General features: G+C 41.1%; 1 protein-coding gene across 5 annotated transcripts in view; it reads right to left on the minus strand.

Moving 5' to 3' along the window:
• The window catches only part of LOC147612111 (Beta-ketoacyl synthase), a 53,510-nt gene extending 42,055 nt beyond the window's left edge, over nucleotides 1-11,455 (minus strand). For all 5 annotated transcript variants that reach the window (XR_015263654.1, XR_015263655.1, XM_086783988.1 and 2 more), the window contains exons 1-6: nucleotides 11,156-11,455; nucleotides 10,360-10,592; nucleotides 9,645-9,752; nucleotides 9,364-9,435; nucleotides 9,184-9,270; nucleotides 8,904-9,055 (exon numbers count right to left, since the gene is read on the minus strand). Coding sequence is in view for 3 of the 5 variants with exons in the window: in XM_086783988.1 (XP_086640114.1) it covers nucleotides 8,904-9,055; nucleotides 9,184-9,270; nucleotides 9,364-9,435; nucleotides 9,645-9,752; nucleotides 10,360-10,592; nucleotides 11,156-11,294 (791 nt within the window). In the remaining 2 variants the exon portion in view is untranslated. The remainder of the gene's footprint in view (nucleotides 1-8,903; nucleotides 9,056-9,183; nucleotides 9,271-9,363; nucleotides 9,436-9,644; nucleotides 9,753-10,359; nucleotides 10,593-11,155) is intronic.
• Nucleotides 11,456-24,861: the final 13,406 nt, after the last annotated feature.

Here is a 24,861-nt window from a genome sequence, read left to right on the forward strand (position 1 = left end):
CCGAGGAATAAGCAAGACTCCTCAAAACATTATCCCTACAGAACCAATCAAGAATAGCATACACACACACACACACCACACAAAGAAAGGTATATTAACGTCTACAGAAGACCAAAAAGTCTATGAGACCAAAAGTGTTACAGCCATGTCATCATCTTTTTGTATGGCTGTACGGATCTGTCAGCTATAGGGAACTATGCGGACTGTACGGACAGAAAATTTCAAAAAACCTAAAATTGCTCCAAAAACCCTAAAAACTATTTTTTGGTGGTTTTTATCGCCCGAAAACCATTAAAACAGGTTTTATATCAGTTTTCTTGTCAAAAAGAGCTTTTTCATGGTTTCCTTCATCGACAAAGCTATAGGAGTTATGGAGATTACTCATGGGATGAGCGAGTGATTTTGGACTTGGATTAGGATTTGGATTTGGACTTGGATATGAACTTGAACATGGAACTTGGACATATAGCTTGGGCATGAAGCTTGGACATGAACATAGACCTTGAACATGCAGCATAGACATGGAGAACTTGGACATATAACTTGGATTTGGACTTGGATTTTGGACTTAGACTTGATCTGGACTTGGAACTTAGAGTTTAGACTTGGACTTGGAACTAGAGTTTGGACTTATCATTGGATAGGACTAGAACTTGGATTGGAACTGGAACTTGGATATAAACTGGAACTTGGATTGGAACTGGAACTTGAACTTGGACATAAACTTGGATTTGGATCCATTGGATTTGGATATTGGTTCTGCTACTAGCCCGATGAGAGATACTTGTGGGTCATCCCCGTGGTGTGCTCGACATCAGAGATCTTCTGCCTCGACATCGACATCGACTTGGATATCCTACATCGGCATATCTGTTTGTTTTGTATTCATTGATTGTATTGATCCTGGCCTAGATTGTTCCTGAATAAATTCCTGAAAGGGGACGGGGCCTGTTCCCCGCTCAGTGTGGTGTATTCATCGGCATATCTGTTTGTTTTGTATTCATTGATTGTATTGATCCTGGCCTAGATTGTTCCTCAATAAATTCCTGAAAGGGGACGGGGCATGTTCCCCCCGCTCAGTGTGGTGTATTGTGCAAGATTCCTATTCCCTTCTCTCTCTCTCTCTCTCTCTCTCTTCATTTCTCTCTCTCTCTCTCTCTCTCTCTCTCTCTCTCTCTCTCTCTCTCTATATATATATATATATATAGATATCTTGAACACACGGTTGAGTCTTTTCACTGCACGCCCCGTTGGGCTTACAAGGACTTCACCGAGAAGTCTAAAGCCCGCCATGCAAGCATGTTCTTGAAGGGGACAACCGCACATTGGTGGATCACCAAAAAGACCACCAAAGATCCCATTTGCACTTGGAAAGAGTTCAAAGACAGGTTTATGCCCTATTTTTGCCTCCGAATGCGGAGCAAACTCACACAAAAGTGGGATAGACTTTGAGTAGAAAGACAATGAGAGTGTGCAACAATATGTGAACAAGTTTTGGAAGGTCTTGCTGGAGGTTACTCCCTTTATGCATCTTTCCAAAGATGAGAAGAAAAGAAAGTTCCACTCCGGGTTGCAACCAGCCTACCGTTCGGGCATCGAATTGCACCCAAAATACACCCTTTCATCTGCTCTTACTATGGAGCAATTGGTGCTTAAAATTAAGCAAGATAATGGGGGTTCCAAGGGCAAAGAGGGGGCTGTCCCAAACCTGCAAAAAGGTGGACAGCCACCTAAAAAGAACTTTCGGGAAGCCCACAAAGGAGGTAAAGCTGAAAATACCTCATCTAAAGACAATGGAACAAAGAAGAACAAGTTTGGCTTGACTCCCGAGCAAAGGGAGCAATATACGAAAAAGGGGAAATGCTTTCCATGTGGTAGCAAAGAGAACATGTCGAGGCAATGCCCAAACCGCAAGCAAAAGCAAGAGGACAACCAACCTAAGGTCAATGTGCATGCCGTTCCCGATGTGCAAGGTAGCACTAAGCATGATGGCAACGAGAGGGTGGTATACAAAGCTTGGGGGCAAATCAAGGATTAGCCTGCCTTGTTTTTGTTTGATGATTGTGTAACAGATAACTTCATCTCTACACAAATGGCAGCCGCCTTGGGCATAGAGGTTAGAACATGGAGCCCCAGGTTGAGGTAGAGGCCGCCTTTGTTGGCAAAGAGGTGCAGGTTACTCCTCTTATTGGGAAGTTGCGCATACACATACAAGGTTATCTATATCATGAGCACTTCTTGATTGCTCCTTTGAATGGATGTGATGTGTTGCTTGAAAGCCATGGCATCATAGGCTTGAGCCCCGCAAAGAGTACAAAACGAACAGGATCACTTTTATGCATAGAGACCGCATGCATGTCATTGATGCTGGCAAAGAGGGGAATTCCATCCTGGTTGTATCACACATCCAGATTAATAAGACAAGGAAAAAGGGTCTTTCTACGTACTTTTTTTTTGTTCGTGAGATTGAACAAAGTAATGTGAATGTGGATGTATTGACTCGAGACAGGCTAAATCTTCTTAATGCATATAGAGATTGTTTTGCCGATGCATTGCCGAGAAAGCTACCTCTTGAGAGGCCCGAGGATCATCGCATAGATCTTGTGCCAAGTAGTTCTCCACCTAACAAACCCACATACCGTGTGAGTGCTGCACAACAAGAGGAAATCATGAAGCAAGTTAATGAGCTTTTAGAGAAGGGTTTGGTTCAGCCAAGCTCCTCACCTTTTTGCTCTCCCGTGCTTCTTGTGCAAAAGAAAGATGGATCATTCCGTATGTGCGTGGATTACCGAGCTCTAAACAAGCTCACTATCAAGAATCAGTTTCCAATCCCACGCATAGATGACATCTTGAATAAACTTGATGGTTCGGCTTATTTTAGCCACATCGATTTGAAGAGTGGTTATCACCAGATTCGTGTGGTCCCCAAGATGTCCATAAGACCGCGTTCAAGACAGCTTTTGGGTTGTATCAGTTTTTGGTGATACCTTTTGGCCTTACCAATGCCCCGGCAACATTGAACCGTATGATGGACAAGATCTTTCGAGCCCATCGTAACTTCACAGGTTTATTCTTTGATGACATCTTGGTTTTCTCCAAGAATGAGCAAGAGCATAGGATTCACTTGGCCACAATATTTGAAGAGTTGCGAAAGCATAAACTCTTCATAAATGCCAAGAAGAGTGAGTTCTTTCTCTCAAAGATACACTATTTGGAACACATTGTATCCAAGGAGGGTGTGAGAATGGATCCTACTAAGGTCGAAACCATTTGGAATTGGCCAGAGTTACATAATGTGCATAAGGTCCGTAGGTTTCTTGGATTATGCTCATAGTACAGGAGATTCATAAGGCATTTTGTTGAGACTGCCTCGCCACTACATGAGCTTACAAAGAAGAAAGCCACTTTCAAATGGACCCAAGATGAACAGGATGCCTTGTACCAACTCAAGGATGCTATCATATGTGGGCCTGTATTGATCATTCCAAACTTGCAGAAGCCATTCACGGTGGAATGTGATGCTTGTGGGAATTGCATAGCTGCAGTCCTAAATCAAGAGGGTCATGCAGTAGCCTATGAGAGCCGTAGATTGCATGATGTAGAGATCCATATGGACATTTATGAAAAAGAGCTCTTGGTTGTAATTCATGCCTTGAAAATATGGAAGCATTATCTTCTTGGGACTGAATTTATAGTCAAATCCGATAACCAAAGTTTGAGGTACTCTCTATCTCAAACAAAGCTCTCTGAGAAGCAAATGAGAATGACAAATTTCCTTTCTATGTTCCATTTTCAAATTGTACTCCGGGAAAGAAGAATGTAGTGGCAAATGCCTTGTATAGGTTCGACACCAGCGAAGAAGAAACGACTCCTTAGGGCTTTAAAGCTCAAGAAGGAAGGACGTTGTTTTATCTGCGAAGAAAAAGGACACATGCGTAACGAGTGCCCAAAGCAAAAGGGTGCAAAGACAAACGCAAGACCCAAGCCAAAGGCAGCTAACCAGTTGTCTTTGACAGGTACGTCAATTACTGTACTTTCTCGCCCTAGTACTTCTTCTGATTGTCTGTTCAATTCTAAAGTATTTGGCTTGCATGATCTTCTCCGAGTTTATGGAGAAGTGAATGGCCATAAGATTCACATTCTTCTAGACCCTGGCAGCTCACACAACTTTGTTAACTACAAACTTGTGCAGAAATTGAGTCTTGATACGACACCCAGCGATCATACCAATGAGGTATGCCTACCTGCGGAAAGGCAAGTATGGGATCGAAAGGTGGAGATGCTTCCAATCCAGATTCAGGACTACAAAGATACTCTGGAATGCTATGTAATGCACCTAGTGAATGTAGACTTGTTATTAGGGATTGAGTGGTTTAAGACACATCGATTCCAGATAGATTGGTCTAGTCATATTTTTTCTTTTCAGCATAGGGACCAGTATAGTATTTTAGGTGATTGTATTCATCCCTCTCAGGGACTTCTTGTAAATACAATTGATTTTGGAAATATAATGGATTCTTCTTTGTATACCGCTTTCCATTGCGTCTTGATTCCACTTTCTTCATTTCTCATACCTTCCATGGATGTAAATGAATTAAGTGTGTTTGAAAGCAAAGAATTACACAAGATACTTGATTCGTTTCAAGATGTATTTCCTAAGGAACTACCATCGGGTTTACCACCTGAACGGGCAGTAGATCATAGTATTGACTTGATCTCTCGTGCTCATCCTGTCAGTATTCCACCTTACAGGATGAGCCAAGCTGAGAAAGATGAGTTGGCTAAACATCTCGAAGATTATTTGAGGATGGGCCAGATCCGTCCAAGTAAATCACCTTGGGGTACACCTGTGTTGCTTAGGAGAAAGAAGGACAACACTTGGAGAATGTGTATAGATTACAAGAGATTACAAGCTGACCATTAAGAACCGTTATCCTCTCCCTAGATCAGATGACTTGATTGACCGGTTAGCAAGAGCGAAATATTTCACGAAGATAGATTTACGTACTGGCTATCACCAGATACGTATTCATGAAAGGCATGTCGAAAGAACCACCTTTCAAACTAAGTATGGCCATTACGAGTTTCTCGTATTACCTTTTGGGTTAACCAATGCTCCAGCCACTTTCCAGCAAATGATGAACGAACTCTTTCATGAACATTTGGAAAAATTTATGGTGGTGTTCCTGGATGATATTTTGATATATAGTCGTACTCTTGAGGATCATGTCAGACACCTCACGATTGTCTTATCACCACAGATCCCGGACATTAGGTCCAAGATTCTTAAGGAGTGTCACGACGCCCCTTCTGCTAGACACCCTGGGGTACACAAGACACTATCATTAGTGAAACACACTTTTTATTGGCCAAAGATGAAAGGGTATGTAGAAGATTATGTTCTCAAGTGTCAAATTTGTCAGGCAAATAAAGCTGAACACTTTAGACAGGCTGGGTTGTTGCATCCTTTGCAAATCCCAGGTAATAAATGGGAAAGTCTTTCCATGGATTTTATTACCGGATTGCCAAGAACACATCAAGGCCACGATTCTATTTGGGTTGTGGTAGATCGCTTGACAAAAATGGCTAGATTTTTACCGACCCGAAAGACTATTACAGCTACGCAATTAGCACGGCAGTTTATCGAGCAATTGTTTAGACTGTACGGGTTACCGCAGGACATAGTCAGTGATAGGGACTCTAAGTTTACGAGTGATTTTTGGAAACTTGTTTTTGAGAAGTTGGAAACAACTTTGAATTTGAGTTCCTCTGAACATCCTCAATCTGATGGCCAGACTGAAAGAGTGAATCAGATTTTGGAGGATATGCTTCGAGCATATGTATCCAAAAGACAGAGTTCATGGGAGGATTATCTTCCTATGTTAGAATTTGCATATAACAGTACTAAGCATACGAGTACAGGTTTTAGTCCTTTCATGCTTATGTATGGCTTTCAACCTAGATCACCTGTTACAGTAGGATTCTCAGGACTTCAGCATGATACAGCACGTAATTTTTTGCAAGATATGCAGGAAATGTTACAAGTTGAGAAAGAATCTATTAGAAGTGCTCAAGACCGAGACAGGTTTTATTCTAATAGACATCGTTCACCCAGAGAGTTCTCTGAAGGAACAATGGTGTATTTACGAGCTCCTAAAGATTCCGAGACTTTACGGACAGGTCGATTTCCGAAAAAATTATCCCCTAGATACTGTGGACCATTTCGTGTTACACGACGGATTGGTTCATTTACATATGAATTGGATTTGCCTTCTCATGTGAAAGTTCATCCTGTATTTCATGTCAATAGACTTAAGGAAGTACTGGGTGGAACAAATCAGTTAGTTACTCCTCAAGAAATTATAGATGTCGAGGACATGACATTTGTTCCGCACGAACCTGAAAAGATTCTTGGATTTCGTGAAAGAAGATTGCGTAATACGCTTATCACGGAACACAAGATCAAGTGGAAGGATCGTGTTGAGGAGGACGCTACATGGGAGACATTGACTACTCTTCAGAGAGATTACCCTGGCTTTTTAGTGAGCTTTAGATACTCTTGGACACCCTATCACATTGCAGGGCCTGAACAGGGCCTAATATGAGCCCGAATGGCCGTGGGAGGTGGCGTTACTGCGTAACAATTTTTTGTTCATCTTTATGGGCCAAGTCTACACCACGGACGGTGGCACCGACTATGACCACAGACCTACGCAATCATGTCATGGCTGCCCCACATAGATACACAGCCCCTTCTCACAATTCATTAGTAATCACTGTGAAATTACTCCCTAGCTTCTACTAGCATACACCCTCCATCTTAGTAGTTCTAGATTAGCCATCGAAGCTCTCTTCACAAGAGCACACGGGTGTGGGATTTTGCCATTTATTGTATCACTTCAATAATGTAAAATTCTTCTCTATCTATTATTGTGCAATTTGAGTTTTAAAGTTTTGTGCTGTGAAAGATCCTACTTCTTGTGAGTGTTCTCTTTTATACACCATACATTGTAACCTCTTTCAATAGACAAGGTGGAATTGACCTAATGTACTATGTATTGCATGAATCAGTATATTACAATGGATAAAACACAAGATCTATAAGAGATCCGGCTGCATCCTTCTGTGCATTAATGCTACAAACTTGTCTTGGCAGTTCCCAGGCTGAATCTAGCTGCTTGCGAATGCCTTTCTTTTGACCCACTACTTGCCTCCCTTACTCTGAGGACTGGCACTTGCAAATACCAGCATATGGCTTTTTTTAACTCTATTTTTACCTTTCTGATAGCTACTTGAGAATGCCCTTCTTTTGACCCACTACTTGCCTCTCTTGCTCTCAGGACTGTCACTTGCAAATACCGGCATCTGGATAATCTCATCTATTTCCTTGACTCTAGCTTTACATTTCTGATGGCTGGTCATTTTCTGGTCGGCTATCAATTTTCAGACCCCAAAAACTTATTCTAAATATCATGCATTGTGTTCATACTGTTCCCAAAAGATGTGCCACCTATGGATGCATCTTGGGCACTTCTAGGTGCCTATTGGACTATCCAATCTGATCCAATTCTGCCCTTGAGTCTGCTAATTCTAAGAATCGTGTCCACACAGCACTCACGTAAGTGACGCATGTGAAAAATAAACAAAGCTTCTACCTTTTTCCTGCTTTTTTTTCTTCCTTTTTTTCAACCATGTCACATGCATCAATAAAGCACATGCATCAATAAAGCAAGAATGCACCCAAAACAATCATCTCGAAGTGTTCTTAATTTGTTTGCAACATCTCTTACAACTTGCCGGTTCTATTCATTTTGCATACAATCAATATATAACTTACATGGTCTGTGTGTGATCATCCCACCATGAAATCACACTCAACAAAAGCCACATCTACGAAGCATGGCCCGTGTTTTGTAAGCACCCAAACTGGGCTTGAAAGCCCTAGACAAAAGTGAGCGTCCATGCAGAAGGGCGGCAGGCAGTAAATGGGCAGCGTATTTGGGCTGATTGGGCTGCATGATAAGGGGCAACCAAAGAAAGTAAGGTTGCCCACTGCAAACGGGGTCGTGCAGCCCACAACAGGTACCAAACCCGGGGCTGGCACCACACAAAGCCTGAGAATGCATGCCTGGCATTGTTGTGGATGAGTGTGGCAACCCAAGACTCATCCTTCTTTTTGACATTTGAATTCAGGTCGGAATGAGAAGGAAAACATTTTCCCAGTTTCAGGTAATGGTCTTGCAGAATTCGCCGCTCTGTCTCTTCTCCTTTTTTCATTTGCTTCTCTAGCTACTTCATTGAAGCAAAAGAGTCCATAGCAAGGCTAAAGCATTATGGCCATCTCTACATGAAAAAGCCATTTGGCCCTGATACAAGTGTGACACTTCCTACATCTACTCTTGTACTTATTCGTGCTTCCCATCGGGTTCTTGGATGGCTGTGTATGCAGGTAAAAATGGTGCATGTAGCAACCATAGAAAGGGTCACCTGGAAACAAGCATTTTTACTCTCTCCGTAACCAACTCGCAACAATTCCCTTGATTAGATCGTGATGTATTAGGGAATGACGCTTGGAATGCCTTTCCTGTTTGGAAAACAGGGATCCTGTTTTCTAAAATGGAGCAGCAGACTTAACACTGACAGGAGAGGGTACGAGATGCTGACAGATCAGCTTTCTGGCCTTGACACTGTCCGAAGAGGTGCTGTGAGATCAGCTTTTGCAGAAAGTATATGATGACAGTGACAGGTCAGTTGAGGAAATCAAAATTCCCAATTTCGATGTAGGTCAAGTTGACAGTGGAGATCTGATTTCAGCAGAACTCCATGATTTTCACAGTAATATGACAATTTGCTGTTTCCAGGAGTATCCAAAGAGCCATATGAGAAAAATGTCCATGTTTTACCGGGAAAAACCTGCAATTGAGAGAGCATCAATGCTGCATTCTGTTCCTCCAGCAACCATCACGTCAGCATCACCAAAGCTGACCATGCGATAGGCATCCCCTATTGAGTGTGCACCACTTGCACAAGCAGTTACTACTGCGTGATTCGGACCCTGTATTTCATGAAAAGACAGAATTAAAAGGTGAAATAGAAGGGATCGAATTTTCGTTACAAGCTCACCAAAGGATGGACTTAAGAGCGTTGATAACCCCGTTCACAAGGAAAGTTTAGTTTACTGACCTGAAATCCATACTTCATGCTCACATGCCCAGCTGCCATGTTGATTAGAATGCGAGGAACAAAAAAAGGACTCAGGCGCCTGGTGCGCTGCAGTTGCAATTCCAAAAAAAAAGGCATATGAAACACCGGTTGATAAGACTCCTTGCAAAGAGCTAATACATGGCTGGTGCAAGAATGAACCTGCTGCAGGATAAGTCCAGCAGCTTCCGTAATTTCACTTATGCAACCAATTCCACCTCCAATTGAAACTCCCTGTTAAAAAGAGAAAACAAGCACATGTATGTATGTGTATGTATATGTGTATGTACCTTTGCACATATGTAACGTACCTATTTGAGTGCATACATACACACTTATGTATGTATGTAAGCAACCAAAAACATGAAAGAAATTAAAACACATCAAGAAGGAAAAATACTAACAACGGCCTGTGCATAATGCAAGTGCCACTACTTGCATACCGTTCTTTCAAGCTCTCCTGAATCTTGAGGATGCCACTTGGCATCTGAAAGGGCCTCTTCAGCAGCACACAAGGCATATGCTATGAATGGTGCTAGAGATTTAGAATCCTGTAGAATACCACAGTGCAATCAAAAATAAAGGCCAATCATTCAGAATCAGTAAAGCTGAAAAAAGCCAAAGGCTTTACCATGCATCTAATAAACATGATACACACAGCATGTTATTCATAGAAAACAAAGTAATATTTCAATTGAAGTGATAAGAATAGCCACCCAAGGCCTCAAACCAAACGGCCTAAGACAACAACACAGCGGCAAGCAATCATGATTCCAAGGAGGCATCTTGCTACTTAATTCCTCATATCTGATCCAGAGAGACTCATTGCAAAGGCACTTGAGCACAGCATTTATGGTTTATATAATGGTCATGACATCATGTGCATCTGCACTGCCTTTTTCATTTCTGTTGGTCTATACAGCTAGTCATTTATGAATTTGTGTTAGTTTTTATTCTACTTTGATGCCAATGTGCAATGGTTTCATACACCGTTGTGGTCTTGTGAGCTGTAAAGAAACTTTACCATTTTTACTGTCCAAATAATATAAGCTAGTCTGGAAGATCATGACCTTGGGGATTACAAAGTCCTACATTTGCTGCTTGAGATGCTTTTTTTCCTCTTTTCCACTAATGTGAGGCTAGCATGTGAAATCAAACCTTGCCTTGAAGCCATTGAGCAGCATCGAACTCCCCGGGTGCAGAGCCATAAGGAACACCAGCAATCACTTGCGAGGGCATTTGTGCCAACAACTCCAGCAACGCATCATGAGGCTGCAACCCAGTGACTTTGAGGTCTTCAGCCCGCAATGCTCTAACCCCACACTGCTTCGCAAGTAGCCTTTGCCATGTAAGTTCCACCCCGCTTGCTAAAGGAGTAACCATCCCTAACCCTAAAAAACAGATTAGGCTTATGAATATCCATCCTTAACTCTAGCAAACGGGTTAAGCTTGAAACTGATTCTAAAGACAACTTACAACCTATTCTAACCAGGCTATTGATAAACAGGTTAAGCTTGAAACTGATTCTAAAGACAAGTTACAACCTATTCTAACCAGGCCATTGGGGATCTAGCCCAAGTGGTAATGCCTTGGCCTAAAGGCGCGTGCAGGTTCAGGGTTCAAGCCCTAGCACATACATATAATTAATCTCTCAAAAAAAGGTTAGGTTTATAACCAACCCTAGAAAACAAGCAAGGCTTATCATATAACCCCTCCTATCATGTAATCCCTTCTAAACCTGTACAAAAGAAGATTAGGCTTATCAAAACCTTAGAAAAAAGGTTAAGCTAATGACTAAACCTAGAAAACAAGTTGAGCTTTAATCCTAGATGCTTAACAGAAAACTTCAGAGAACTCATCCCTAACCACCCTAACCCTAGAAATGTTGTTTTTCCTCTCTTTTTTTCTCTGTTTCTCTTAATTACAAGCCAAGCATGAAGAGATTGCAGCTTACCTGTGACCACAACTCTGCGTTGAGAGTGGCGGGGCGGATCGCCAAAGCTTGCAAAGCCTCGAGCAAGATGTTTCTGTGCAGAAACGCTACTTCGAGGTCTCTTCAAGAGCTTTTCCATTTGCAACCACCTCAGACACATCAGAACTGCAACTCTACAGAGAAGGACTCCCGGGTTGACAACTACCGGGGATTATTGCCGCCTTCATGCAAATCCAAATGCTAATGCTTAAGGTGCAAGCAGCCGCGGTGTTTCAACATTCATATATAGTGTTTTCAATTGTGTTCGTAAAGAAAAATACAAAGCTTTCCTCTCAATTGGTATCCCTCTTTGATTTGGAAGATTTTCATTCAAATAAAGTTTAAAATATTAATAGTTAATCAATTAATATTTATTTATACTTTTCAATTATTTTGAAAAAATCATGTAGTGCTTTCAATTATATTAAGTAAAATTAATTAATTAGACAATGCTTTCTCAAACAAGAGAGGAGGTCTCAATAGGTCTCCCTTTGATTTTATTTGATTTTGGGAGATGTTCATTCAAACAAAGTTCAAATAAAGCTTTCTCAAAAAAGAGACGAGGTAGGTCTCCCTTTTATTTTCTTTGATTTTAGGAGATGTTCATTCAGAGAAGTTTTAGTAGTTAACCAGTTAATATTTTCTTATTTTAGTAAATAAATAAGTACTAAAAGTTTTAAAATAATTTGGTAGTAAATACATATCTATCTATTTTTTTTATTAACATAAATTAATTATTAAAAATAAAACATTTATTGTGTGGTTTTAACAATTATTAACATGTGATTAGTCAATACATATATAATATTTTAAATATTCTATAGCAATATACATTAACAAAGGAAATTGATTGAAATTTCTAGGTGGATTGTTCTTTTTCTTTAGTTTTTTCTTTGCATTATGTGTATTATTGTCGAGGTGTTTTGGATTACATGTTTTTATAGTAGCCCTAGTCCACAAGAGACATGCACCCTTGTGCCATTCATGTCTCAATAAATGCTCACACTCCATTGTTGGCAAATAACCAATACGGTTTGACATGTTAATATATTACGATCAATTGATAACATAAGCAGATATCAGTACATACCATACATTTACAAGATAAACAATGATGGCATAATGTATCTATGTATTACTATAAAAGATATCTTTGACTACTGATGATTTTCCATTACTACATTGTGAGCTTGCACCTTGCGCTATAAGATAATCGAAAAGATATAAAGCGGCACATACAGTTTCAGTATGCCGATTGATATCTAAGTGCAGGAATAATGACTAAGGTGACTAAGGTTTTAATACTATGGATTGACATTTGGCACACTTGGTGGTTGGTTTGCCCGAAACAAAGGTCCAACCCACATGAGATATGAAGAAAGTTCCTGATTAGAGAATCCTAATTTGGTTCTTTCTTGTGGATGTTAGAATTGCACATCAATGACTTGTGCATCTGGATATGTACTAGAAAACATTTGGTTCTTTCTTGCGGATGTTAGAATTGCGCATCAATGACTTGTGCATCTGGATATGTACTAGATAACATTTAAACTTGTCGATTAAGATAAGCTTGAAAAGATTGTTGCCTTCAGCAACAACAATGAATGGTTGGTGGTGAAGAGATGAAAGAGGTAAGTTCCTTACGACATCGGAGTGATAAAGGTGGATAGAGCAATGACTTTCCCTATCTGTGTGAGGAATATGTTGATGGTTTATTCTTTCAAATAAATGAGGAAAAGTGTACAAACAGTGGCATATATAAGAGAGTGTGTTTTGAATGTCTCTTGCACGATGCCAAAAGTATAATGTGTGTGTTGTCCTCTAGAGCTCTAAACCCCCATTCCAACCTAGTCTCACTCGTCGGTAGATGATGAGAGCTAAGTCAATAGGTAGCATTGCTTTGAATAGCATACTGTGGTACTAATAAGGGGGGTCATGCAACCTCTCTTTCCAAAAGATGGAAATCTTGTGGGGAGGATTGATTATTGATGTGTAGTGCCATTATTCAAAAACACCTGCTCTTTCACATCTAGTAATACATGTCATAGATGGAATGCTTCACTAGTAAGTGGGTCATGAGCTAAAGCATTGACAGTGAGACAAGGTGTAAGGCATCCCATTGAGAGAATCATTGTTTAGTGTCCACCATCCATCTCAAGCTTAGTATCTTACTTCTTGTGTGTTTTTTTACCTTTTACAGATAGCTTCCATTTGGTCACTTCTCTTCTTTGCTTACTCTAATGGGGTGTCACTCACCGGTGCTTCATAGCACTAGACAACTTACTCTCTCACTCGATCTCTTTCACTTCATCTCTCTCGCACACATGAAGCAATAAATCAAGAGGCACAATGCACAATGTAATTCCATCTCTCATGATCCCTCTCTCTCTCTCTCTCTCTCTCTCTCTCTCTCTCTCTCTCTCTCTCTCTCTCATGCATGAGTTAGCCAATAGTTTTGGCCCAAGAGTTTATGCATAAGGGTGCCCATACAATAGTGAAGGCTTCACTTATATAACATTCCTTTAATTTCACACTTGGCAGTCATAACTCTTAAAAAATGGCTTAAAAAACAAAGGATATAGACTTTATAACATTAGCCTTTACATGGACTTAAATAGACTTAAAGGAGAATACAACTCTTGACTAAGCTTTTTTGGTTAAACAAATGGGTATACAAAAATTTGTTAACCCTAAGAGGGTGTTAATGTGCCCTCTCTTCTTGAGGTACATTTCAACCTTGAAATTTATATGCGTTTAAGTCAATGGAAGTATATACAAATGAGTATACGAAAATTTGTTAACCCCAAAAGGGTGTTAAGGTGCCCTCTCTTCTTGAGGTACATTCTGTCCTTGAAATTTATATGGGTTTAAGTCCATGTGCTTCCTAGTAGAGACCCTCTGCCTATATCCTTTCACTTATAAGTAGTAGTATGGCATCTAGAAGTCTGTGTCAAACATATCTTCATAGGTGGTGATGTAATGTGCTAATAGGTACTTGACCCTCTGAAAGAAGTAGTATGACATCCAAAAGTTTGTGTTGAACATATCTTCAAAGGTGGTGAGGTAGTGTATTGATAGATACTTGATGCTCTAGAAGTAAGACAATACTCCCTTGATGTTAGGGCCAGTGTTGAGGTCAAAGTTTAAGTTTGGCAAAACCACATTACCTAATAGACGCCTTGGATTGGTTGATGAGCATGCATCCATATTTGGTAGTGATGTGTGTAAACACACTAGGACCAATCGGGGCACTTTTTCCCTCTTCAGGAGGTTTTTTCCCCTCCGTGCTAGTATACACCTATCTTGGGGTATACTTATCATCTTTGTATAGCACACATTCATTATCTATCTATCATCTCATTCGTTGTCTATATATCATCTTTTTATAGCACACATTCATTTTCTATCTATCATCTCATTGTATGCTCCCTTGAGCTTCTCCACTGTGTGTGTGTGTGTGTGTGTGTGCATTACTACAACCCTATTTCCAACATTTGGTATCAAAGCATACGCTCCTTGCCCCTATTGCTACTACTGCCTATCCTTCACCACAAGTCACATGTATTCTTGAATCGGATCAAGGAGCCCTTCTAGGAGAAGAAAGAGGACATGGAAGTGTACAATACTTTGTACTGAAGTTTTTCAGGTCCTCTTTCTTCTCCCAGAAGGGCTCCTTGATCCGATTCAAGAATATAGGTGACTCGAGGTGAAGGGTAGGCAGTAGCACAGAGACGAGGAGCATATGCTCTCATATTGAGTGTTGGAAACATGGTTGCAAGAAAGTGTGTGTGGCGCGCGCGCACACACACACACACACAAACAAACATAGTGGAGAAGCTCAAGGGAGCACACAAAAACGAGATGATAGATAGATACTGAATGTTTGCTGTACAAAGATGATTAGTATACACCCATCTTCTCCACTATGTTTGTGTAAGATGGGTGTATCCTTATAATCTTTGTACACAGCACACATTCATTATCTATCTATCATCTCATTGTGTGCTCCCTTGAGCTTCTCCACAATGTGTGTGTGTGTGTGTGTGTGCGCATTCCTGTAACCCTATTTCCAACATTTGGTATCAGAGCATATGCTCCTCGCCCCTGTTGCTGCTGTCTCCCGTTCACCCCAAGTCGCCTATCTTCTTGAATTGAACCAAGGAGCTCTTCTAGGAGAAGAAAGAGGACTTGGAAGTGTGAAGTACTTTGAATTGAAGTTTTTTGATCAAATTTTTGTTCCAGGCATATTTTGGGGGCCATTCGCACAGTTTTTGATTTTTTATAGACATCTATAGGGTCTAGATTTGCATTGTTCTTCATCAAATTCCTGGACTAGTATTGTCAAATCTAATACAGACACGTGAAAGCATCATCAGACACATGAAAGCATCATCAAACACTCACCACACCAGATCTTGTCTATGACCTACACTTCAGTAACATCGATCTCTATATCTTACGAGTAAAATCTCTACTCACTTTACTAAGGTGGCCTTATTAGCAGCCACCTTGGTTGCATCAAAGGATCATTAGCACTTGTAGGTTGCATGATTACTTGGCTAGATAGTGATGTATTTTGGATGTTATCTGAAACGCTAAGGATAAGCTTGATGGAACCAACTACCCGTTATGGCCCTATATAATGCAGTATGTATTGGTAGCCAAAGGGCTATGTAATATTGTGGTTGGTACGTAGAAATTTCATGGTTCCTCTGATGAACATGATGTAGAAGGCACATCTTTAGACATGGACTCAGTTTCACACAGTGCATTACCACATGATAGCATACCTCCTACGTAGGAAAAAACAAAGTGGGATGGAAGAGATGCGTAGGTACATGCTTTGCTTGCTTTATCAGTCAAGAGGAGTATCATTTCTCACATTCAGTCATGTAGGATTGCTAACATGCTTGGGATGCACTTGCATAATTGTCTAGGTATGTAATCAAGCACGTGTTTCTTATCCACACAAACAGTTAGAGTCAAAGCATATGAATTAGGGAGACTCAATGGACAATTTTCTTACAAAAATCAAGGATTTTAAGGAGCAGGTGGCCAATGTGGATGAAGTATATCCTGACAGTTCATTGGTGTCTATTGTCTTGAATATGTCGCTAGACTCGTATCAAAGTTTTGCTTCTACCATTAGACTCATGAGAAAAGGCAATCCAAATGCCTTGAAGTTTGAGGAGTTGGTTTCTGTGCTCTTGCAAAGAAGAGCAATCCAGGCAAACAGATATGTCATGCGTATAGGAGATCGGGCTTTTGTTGCCAGCCCAGCAAAGAGCCAAAAGGTAAATCCTTTCTTTAGGGTAGTTTACAAGCCGAAATCAGAGTCATCGGGCAAGTCTATAAAGGCCATGAGACAAAGTACCAAAGGTAAATCCTTTACGCCTGCCAGTACAGGGTAATCAACTCTGTTCACACATGAACTTCATGGAGGCAGAAGGCTAACAACCCCCCCTTAAGTGAATGCCGTGAACTAATACAGGGTGTAAGAGACTACCCTGGTAGTGGTAATAATTTTAGAGTTTGTCAAAAAGCTTCAAAATTATCCTTATAAAGGGGATTGGTAAAACCATCTACCGCGTTGGCATGTGTTGGCACATAGGTCAAGGCCATGAGACAAAGTACCAAAGGTAAATCCTTTACCCCTACCAGTATAGGGTAATCAACTCTGTTCACACATGAACTTCATGGAGGTAGAAGGCTAACAACCCCCCCTTAAGTGAATGCCGTGAACTAATACACGGTGTAAGAGACTACCCTGGTAGTGGTAATAATTTTAGAGTTTGTCAAAAAGCTTCAAAATTATCTTTAGAAAGGGGATTGGTAAAACCATCTACTGCATTGGCATGTGTCGGCACATAGGTCAAGGCTATCTCTCCAACATGGATCCGTCCCTTGACATAGTGATAATGCACCTCAATGTGTTTTGTCCATGCATGGAATTATGGATTTTGCGTAATTTCTATTGTGATTTTACTGTCAGTGTAAAGGGTGGTATCAAACTGTTGTCCGATACCAAGATCAGCAAAAGACGGCGAAGCCAGACACATTCCACAGGAGCTATGAATGCTGCCCTATATTTAGCTTCACAATTGGATGTGGCTACTGTCAGCTACTTCTTGCTGAGCCATGAGATGCATGAGCTACCAACAGGGAAAAAATATCCACCACTGGTTGACACTCTTGTGTCAGAACATTCTGCCTAGTCATTGTCTGTGTAGGTAGACAAACATAAAGAAGACTCATTGTTGCTGTAAAACAATGCATAGTGCTGAGTGCCTTGAAGGTAGCAGAAGACATGTTTCACTACCTGCCAATGCTGAGTGCCAAGACAATGCATAAACCTACTCAATTGTGACACTCCATACTTGACATGTAGATGGGTGTTGCACAGATATACAAGGCATCCAATAGCAGCTTGATGGTAGATGGCTACATCAAAAGGCTCAGAAGAATCCTCAATTGACAGGCAGAGACCATTTCCATATGAGTAGAAACAGGTTTGCAATCTGTCATTTGAAAGCATTCCAAGAGCTGCTGAATGTATCTTCTTTGAGATAACATGATGCCCCCCCTTAGTCAAAATAAACTAGACACCCAAATAATAATGCAGAAGACTCGTGTCGGAAATGTCAAATGTATTCTACATGTTAGTGGATGACACCTACAATGTGCCACTCATCAAGGCCTATCATGAGCAGATTGTCCACAAATATTGAGGAGGATAAGGAGATGATCCCTTTTTGTGCGGACATAAGGAGTGCTTTCAATGGGGCTATTCTGAAACAGGCAAGAGAGTAAGTATGAATGTATCTTCTGATAGCCTGTTTAAGGCCATATAGTGCTTTGTGCAATATGCATACCTGATGCTCTATACCATGCTGGAACAAAGCTAGGAGATTGTGTGACATAAACCTCTTCCTGCAGATTACCATTCAGAAATGCAGTTTTGACATCCAGCTGATGCACGTTCCAGCCTTTATGCACAGCCAATGCAGTTTTGACATCCAACTGATGCACGTTCCAACCTTTATGCGCAGCCAATGCAACCAGAGTCCAAATGGTTGTCATACATAATGTAGGTGCAAAAGTCTCATTGTAGTCAGTGCCTTCCCTCTGGCATAACCCTTGGCAACTAATCGAGCCTTATACCAATCAACTAAGCCGTTAGGCTTCCGTTTCAGCTTAAACACCCACTTGGTGCCTATAGTACGTTTGCTAGCACTTCGTGCCTATAGCACATTTGCCAATAGGCAGATCACTTAACTCCCATGTATCATTTCTAGTAATGGAATCCAATTATGAACACATGGCTAAAACCCAATTATCATCCTTCAAAGCATCAAAGTTAGAAATCGGTTCCTCATTTAGCACAGTAGGTGACAAGGGTTGTGTTGACAAAGTGAGATGCATGTCTAGAGGCAGCTTGTGTCCTTCCTAGCAAAGGTTCAGGCAGCTTGTTGTCACACAAAGTACCCCAGAGCCATCGTGGAATCCGCTAAGAATCACGAATAGTGGCATCTTCTTCAATTAATGCATCACCCAAGGCATCCAAATTAAAGGGCTTGCTGATAAAGAGCAATAGGGATATTTTTGAACTGATGAATTTGTTGATGAGCTACAGGAGGAGCTAGCTGAGTCAAGGCTTAAAGGTGTCAGCACCACTACCAAACAAAGGCATCAATTTATCAAATACATCCGGAGCATCAATTCATGGATGTAGCCGATAGGAAAACATGGGTTGAGATGCAAATTCATCAAAGATGACATCTTTGGATACAATCAACTTTTGATTGGATGGAACATACAGTCGATATCCTTTGCTTTCACCTGCTATACCCCACAAAAATACATTTCAAAGCCTTTGCTTATGTGATGTCATGAACCATAGAGCTTGATTTCCACATGTACATAGGGGCCCATGGGCAAAAGGAGAAAGTGACTATAAATAGGGCTTGGGGGACATTGGTAGGATCTTTTGACACTTTTACTAATTTTGGTCATCTTGTACCTTTGGGCTCCATCAATGGAGATTTGGCCTTCCATGGTCAAGTTCATGGCTAACTTGAAAGCCATCCTCTTGGTGAGAGGTTAAACACACTTAGGCTATTTGTGCATCTTCTCTTGCTACATGCACTTATAGATTCTCTCTCTCTTGTATATTCATGTGATGAGCCATTTGATAACTAATCTCATAAGTAATGGATACCAGATTCTTGCTTTGATGTGTTTGATTCAATATTTTGCTCTAGATCCATTTCATTTGGTATCAGAGCCTTGATTTTGATCCATTATCAAGGTTTTGGGCATGAGATTAGTCATTTTCTTGATAATTTTCTGAATTTTCTCTTGATTTCTTGGAGTTTTGGCTTAATATTGCTTAATTTCTACTTAATCTTTGGAGATTAGTGGAGGGGAGCATCATTTCATGTGATTTCATGGAGATTTAGCTCAATTGGACCTAATTTGGACACCCTGGACCAATTATTTGGGGTGGGGTATAAAAATTGAGGAATATTTGAATTAATCACTTGTTAATCTCTTTGTTAATCACGCTTATCTTTTTGTGCTTCTTTTCCAAGCTTTCCATAGCCATTACTTCTCATCTTTCCCCCGTTTTGCTCCCATTTGCTAGGGCTTTTGTTGATCTTGAGGAGAGGCACACATAGAATACCAATTTACATGCATATTTCTGAAAATTTTTGCTGAAAATTTGTTTCCCTTTTCTTTCCCTTTGCTCCAAACCCTAATCTCTCTCACACAGCTCACCATTGTCCATCTCCACTCACTCTAAATGGCTGTAAATGTATTCTATTGCTAATGAGGGCCAAACTTGGAGTTGATCTTGCTCTCATGAGGCTAGGCATGGCTGCGCCGTTTTCCCACGCAGCCTCACGGCCAAAAATCTCAAGAAGAAGCTTCATTCATTCCATTTCATTCTCATGTGGTTGTTAGCTATGATGTTTGGCATCTTTTTGGTGGATTTTGGGGAGTTCTTCATTGCTATTGGAGAGGGAGAAGAGGAGGTTTGAGAGCAACTCTCAGCAATTACAAAAATCTTCAAGATTTGGATCCATTGGAGGCTCTATCAAGCAACAATCCAACCATTGAAGCTTTCAGAATACCATTGGTGAGTTGCTATGGCCATTTTCTCAAGCATTGGTGATTAATCCTCATGCTATGGACAAATTGGGGTTATTCATGAAAGGAAACCCTAATTTACAGAATTTTAACATTCCTACATAACTCATGATCCATTGGAAAGTGATTACATGCTCTAATGGGGATGCATAGAAAGCTTATTGCTCACATCTTTCTTTAATCACACCCATTTGGATGTCATGTGGCCATTTGTGAGAGAAATGGCCACATGATTCTTTGATGAATCCATGCATAAATGGATGAAGGAATGCATATGCTTAGATGCATTGATTGAACCACATGCATGGAGTGGATGTTGGGTAATAATGAGAAGGTTTTTGCTATGGACATGATGATTTTATGCATTGGAATGATGCTATTGAGCATTGGAAGAGCTTGATGTGTGATTGGAATCAATTGGTAATGCTACATTCAAATGCAAGTTGATGCCCTTGAATGCCATTTGTTGATGCCAATTACTCATAAGCAATGCTTATGGGAGTGATACCAATTGGATATTGATGTCATTGGTATATGGTATTACCTCACTTGTGCTTATTGAGTGATGTTGGATCTTTGGATGAATGGCGGACATTTGGAGCTATGTGGATAAGCATGAGTTCATGAATAATGGTTTATGAGTATATTGTAATGGGCATGAGTCATGCCACATCCTTGTAAGTGATCCGCCTCATTTTCATATTCAAGCTATATGCACCTCATAATTGTTTGCACTCACTTCAATTTCTAGAAACTAGATATGTTGGTGAGGGTACCCCGGGTGTTGGTGGCGAGGCCCCGGGGGGGGGGGGGGGGGCATGGCTTGAATCCACCGTGCCGTGAGTGCCGTGGTAAAGCGGTACGGTGGAGGATTAGGTGTGGAGGTAGAGACTTGGCCTCAACCTGTGCCTTGGTTCGGACTAGGTACGGGGGTGAGAAGAGCTTCGCCGGGAGATCGGCAAGCTTCAACGCGCTACACCGACGATCTTCTTCGCACAATCATCCTCTTGGTTTATGTACATGGCAATGGCGCCTTAATATGGACATCTTATGGGAATTGATCTTGCATTATGCCATGGGAAAACGTATGGTGAATGCTTGGAATTGCAAGGAATTTGTATGCCTTTTGGTGATGCAAGTTGAGGCACATGCTATGTAATGGATGGGAATTGATAAGAGGATTATGGATTTTTGCATTGTTACTTGAGAAAAATTGAGATTTAGCTCCTGAAATAAAGGAGACTATGTCAAAATTTTCTCAAATTTTTGGTCATACATGGACAATTGAAGCTTGTGGAGCATAATTTGCAGACCTTGGGATGCCAATGAGGTGCGGAAGGTGTTGACATTGGTTTGGGAGCAAACAAAGATCAATTGGACACAAAAAGGGTCACTTTGGCAAGAATTTGTAGATTCACAAAAACCCTAATTCAGTCCCAACCCTTTTGGACTGAATTAAAAGGGACCATATGAGCTCTTAGTGCTTCCTTAGAGCTACCCAATGAGCCCTTAAACTCCGTATTTCGATATCTCTTTAGGGTAGAATTTAGGGTTTTTGCAGAAACAGTAAACCCTAATTCAGTCTCACAGGGGTTTGAAGGTCTTCTAGATCCAATTACATAGGCTTGTAGTACTCATCAAAGGCTTCCATTTGAGCTAAAAAGTTTTGCATTTGGATATCTCTAGCTTTGGACTTCATCACGGGCTTGCCAAAGACGAAGCATGGATGGGACCAAGTATTTGTGGTGGTGGATTGTTACATTCCCGTAACGCCGCTCTACGGGCGTTACCACAAGAGGGGACGGCCTCTGGCTCACCACCCAGCCATAGAGGAAGAATGAGGATTGTCCCTCATCCCCCAGGCTATATAGTGTGTGGCCTGCCGTCCACACTAGCCTGGCCGCCCATGACTCCGCATGGGCGTCCTCTCCCACTGAACCCCAGACATGGCCATCCGATCTGCCGTCGGTCACAGGCATTACAGCCTACGTGACATTACCCCCCCTTAAGAAGAGTTTTCGTCCTCGAAAACAAACTGGGGAAACCTTTTGGAAATTGCACTACGGCGTTCCCAGGTTGCCACCTGCTCATCCCTATCTGTCCATTTAACAAGTACCTTGTGGTACACTTTATGTCGGGTTTGTCTGTCTCGATACCCAAGAATCCTTTCCGGTTCATGTGGTATCTTTGGTGGAGTGATCAATTCCACCAAAATATCTAGAGAAACTACGTTCTCTAACCCGTGAACTGATTTCTTCAGTTTACTAACATGGAAGACAGGATAAACTTGAGAACTCTCCGGTAACTCAAGTTTGTAGGCTACGTCCCCAATCTTCTTAAGGACCTTGAAAGGACCGCAATATCTAGGAGAAAGTTTATCACACTTTCCCGTTTGCATGGTGCTGACTGCGTAGGAACCTTTAAGAAATACAAAGTCACCTTCTGCAAAGGTCACTTGTCTGCGTCCTTTATCGGCAAATGTGTTAGCGCGATCCTGTGCGCTGCGAATGCTCTCGCGTGCAGCTTTGAGCATATCATTCATTTATCAAGGAACTCCTTGACAGATTGAATCTTCTCCTTTTCCAGGCCCACAGCCATCGGAGATCTCGGCTGGAATCCATACATTAACATGAATGGTGTAAATCCAGTCACTGAGTGTTTGGAGCTGTTATAGGCAAACTTTAATAAGGGCAAGTACTCTTCCCAATTAGATTTATTCTTACTAACATAAGAACGCAACATATCCTCTAGAATTTGGTTAACTCTTTCAGTTTGACCATCAGACTCCGGATGATCTGTCGTACTCATACTCAGAGTAGTATCCAACTTTTTGAAGACTTCCCTTCAAAAATGACTGTTGAACTTTCTATTTTATCCGACACTATATCTGCGGGCAGGCCATATAGCTTGTAGAGATGTTCAATAAAGAGTTTTGCCAACTCTGGCGTTTTTACAGTTTTCTCGTGGTAATAAACTTTGCCAGTTTAGTTAACATGTCCACTACCACCCACACCGAGTCATTCCCTCGACTCGTCTTGGGTAAACCGGTAATGAAATCCATGGAAATGCTTTCCCATTTCCCTTGAGGAACTAGGCCAATAAAACTGCCTTTTTACTAGTGCATAGGTCTTGTGAATCCCAGGATGACCCGCACTTGGACTATCATGACTTTCTTTAAGAATTTGGGCCCGAAAGTCACCAATAGTTGGTACACATACTCTACCCTTGTAAAGTAAGTACCCATCGTCAATGGAGTAATTATCATATTTCTCCCACGACGAAGTTTAGCATCATCCTTTGAAACCGTGTAGGAAAACAAAGGTGATGAAGGGCCTACGTCTGAGCTCTCCGGCTCAAAACTATACCCCGAAGACTCGGCTAGCCTCTCCGGACTAACTCTCGCCTCGCTACCTGCCGCACCTACAGCCAGTCTCTCCGGACTAGCATTACGTGCCGGCGAGGAAGGTGGGCGCGGCTGTGACAAAGTGCGTACGCGTACAGCGCGCCAGACCTCTGTAAAGACAGGAGCATGCTCACACAAGCCATGATTTGGTATTTCAACCAAAACCTTAAGGCAAATTTCATGCCTTGATTTTGCATCATGTCATTAGCACGGAAGCTAATGTACTGGAGAGCACTCTAGTAGCGCAAGTTCTTAGACTATGCTACTAGATATTTGTAGACCTCGCTACCATGTTGCATCACCAACTTGTTAAAACTTCTCCTTGGAAAGCTCTACGGCCATAGGAGAAATAAACTAGAGTCAATGTAATCATGCATCACAAGGATTAGTTCCAAAGTTGAGAGATACTTTCTCTCTTAGAGTAACATCTTTGCACAAGCATATGCTCTATAATCTTGTTGAGTTTCTAACTACCATCAATCTACGGATGGTTAAACTCCACTCTAACTCAGAGTAAATGTAAGTTTTGAAAATTTCCCTTCAAATATAACAATCAAACTTCCTATCTCTTATGCCATACTATATATGTGGACAGACCATATAGTATGTGGAGATGTTTGATAAAGATTGTTGCACCACTACGGGTGTCTAGAGTTACATCCAATCATTTACAACTCTTTGTTGCTATTACCAGACACATCCCTTCAAGTATTGTCTGGACTTACACAACTATTCGAGTTTATGTGATATTTGAGGATATTCCTCCTTTCCCTCAAGAAAGGTTTTGTCCTCAAAAACTCTACTCTCAAGCGGACTACACGCTAGTGTCATAGGTCCAAGAACAAATCTAGACCGTGTTTAATATCATATGTTATATTCTTGAGTCCTTCCAAGAAACTTTTAAACATCTTGCAACGAAGATGTGGTATAGTGTCTACGCACATATGGTGGTACTATTGATAAACTGCTTTGCAACAGATCAGTGGTTTCACACTTGTAACAAAGTGCTTCATTGTTGCATATTATTACCCTTCATAAGCGGTTACACACTTATGAATCATTTGGGTGGGTTGTACCATCTATCAAGAAAATTTCAAACTACTAATAACCACATTATCAATCCGCATATAATGAC

This window comes from Cibotium barometz, chromosome 46 (assembly GCF_041138505.1).
Source record: "Cibotium barometz isolate CiBa-2024 chromosome 46, ASM4113850v1, whole genome shotgun sequence".
Classification (NCBI taxonomy): domain Eukaryota; kingdom Viridiplantae; phylum Streptophyta; class Polypodiopsida; order Cyatheales; family Cibotiaceae; genus Cibotium; species Cibotium barometz.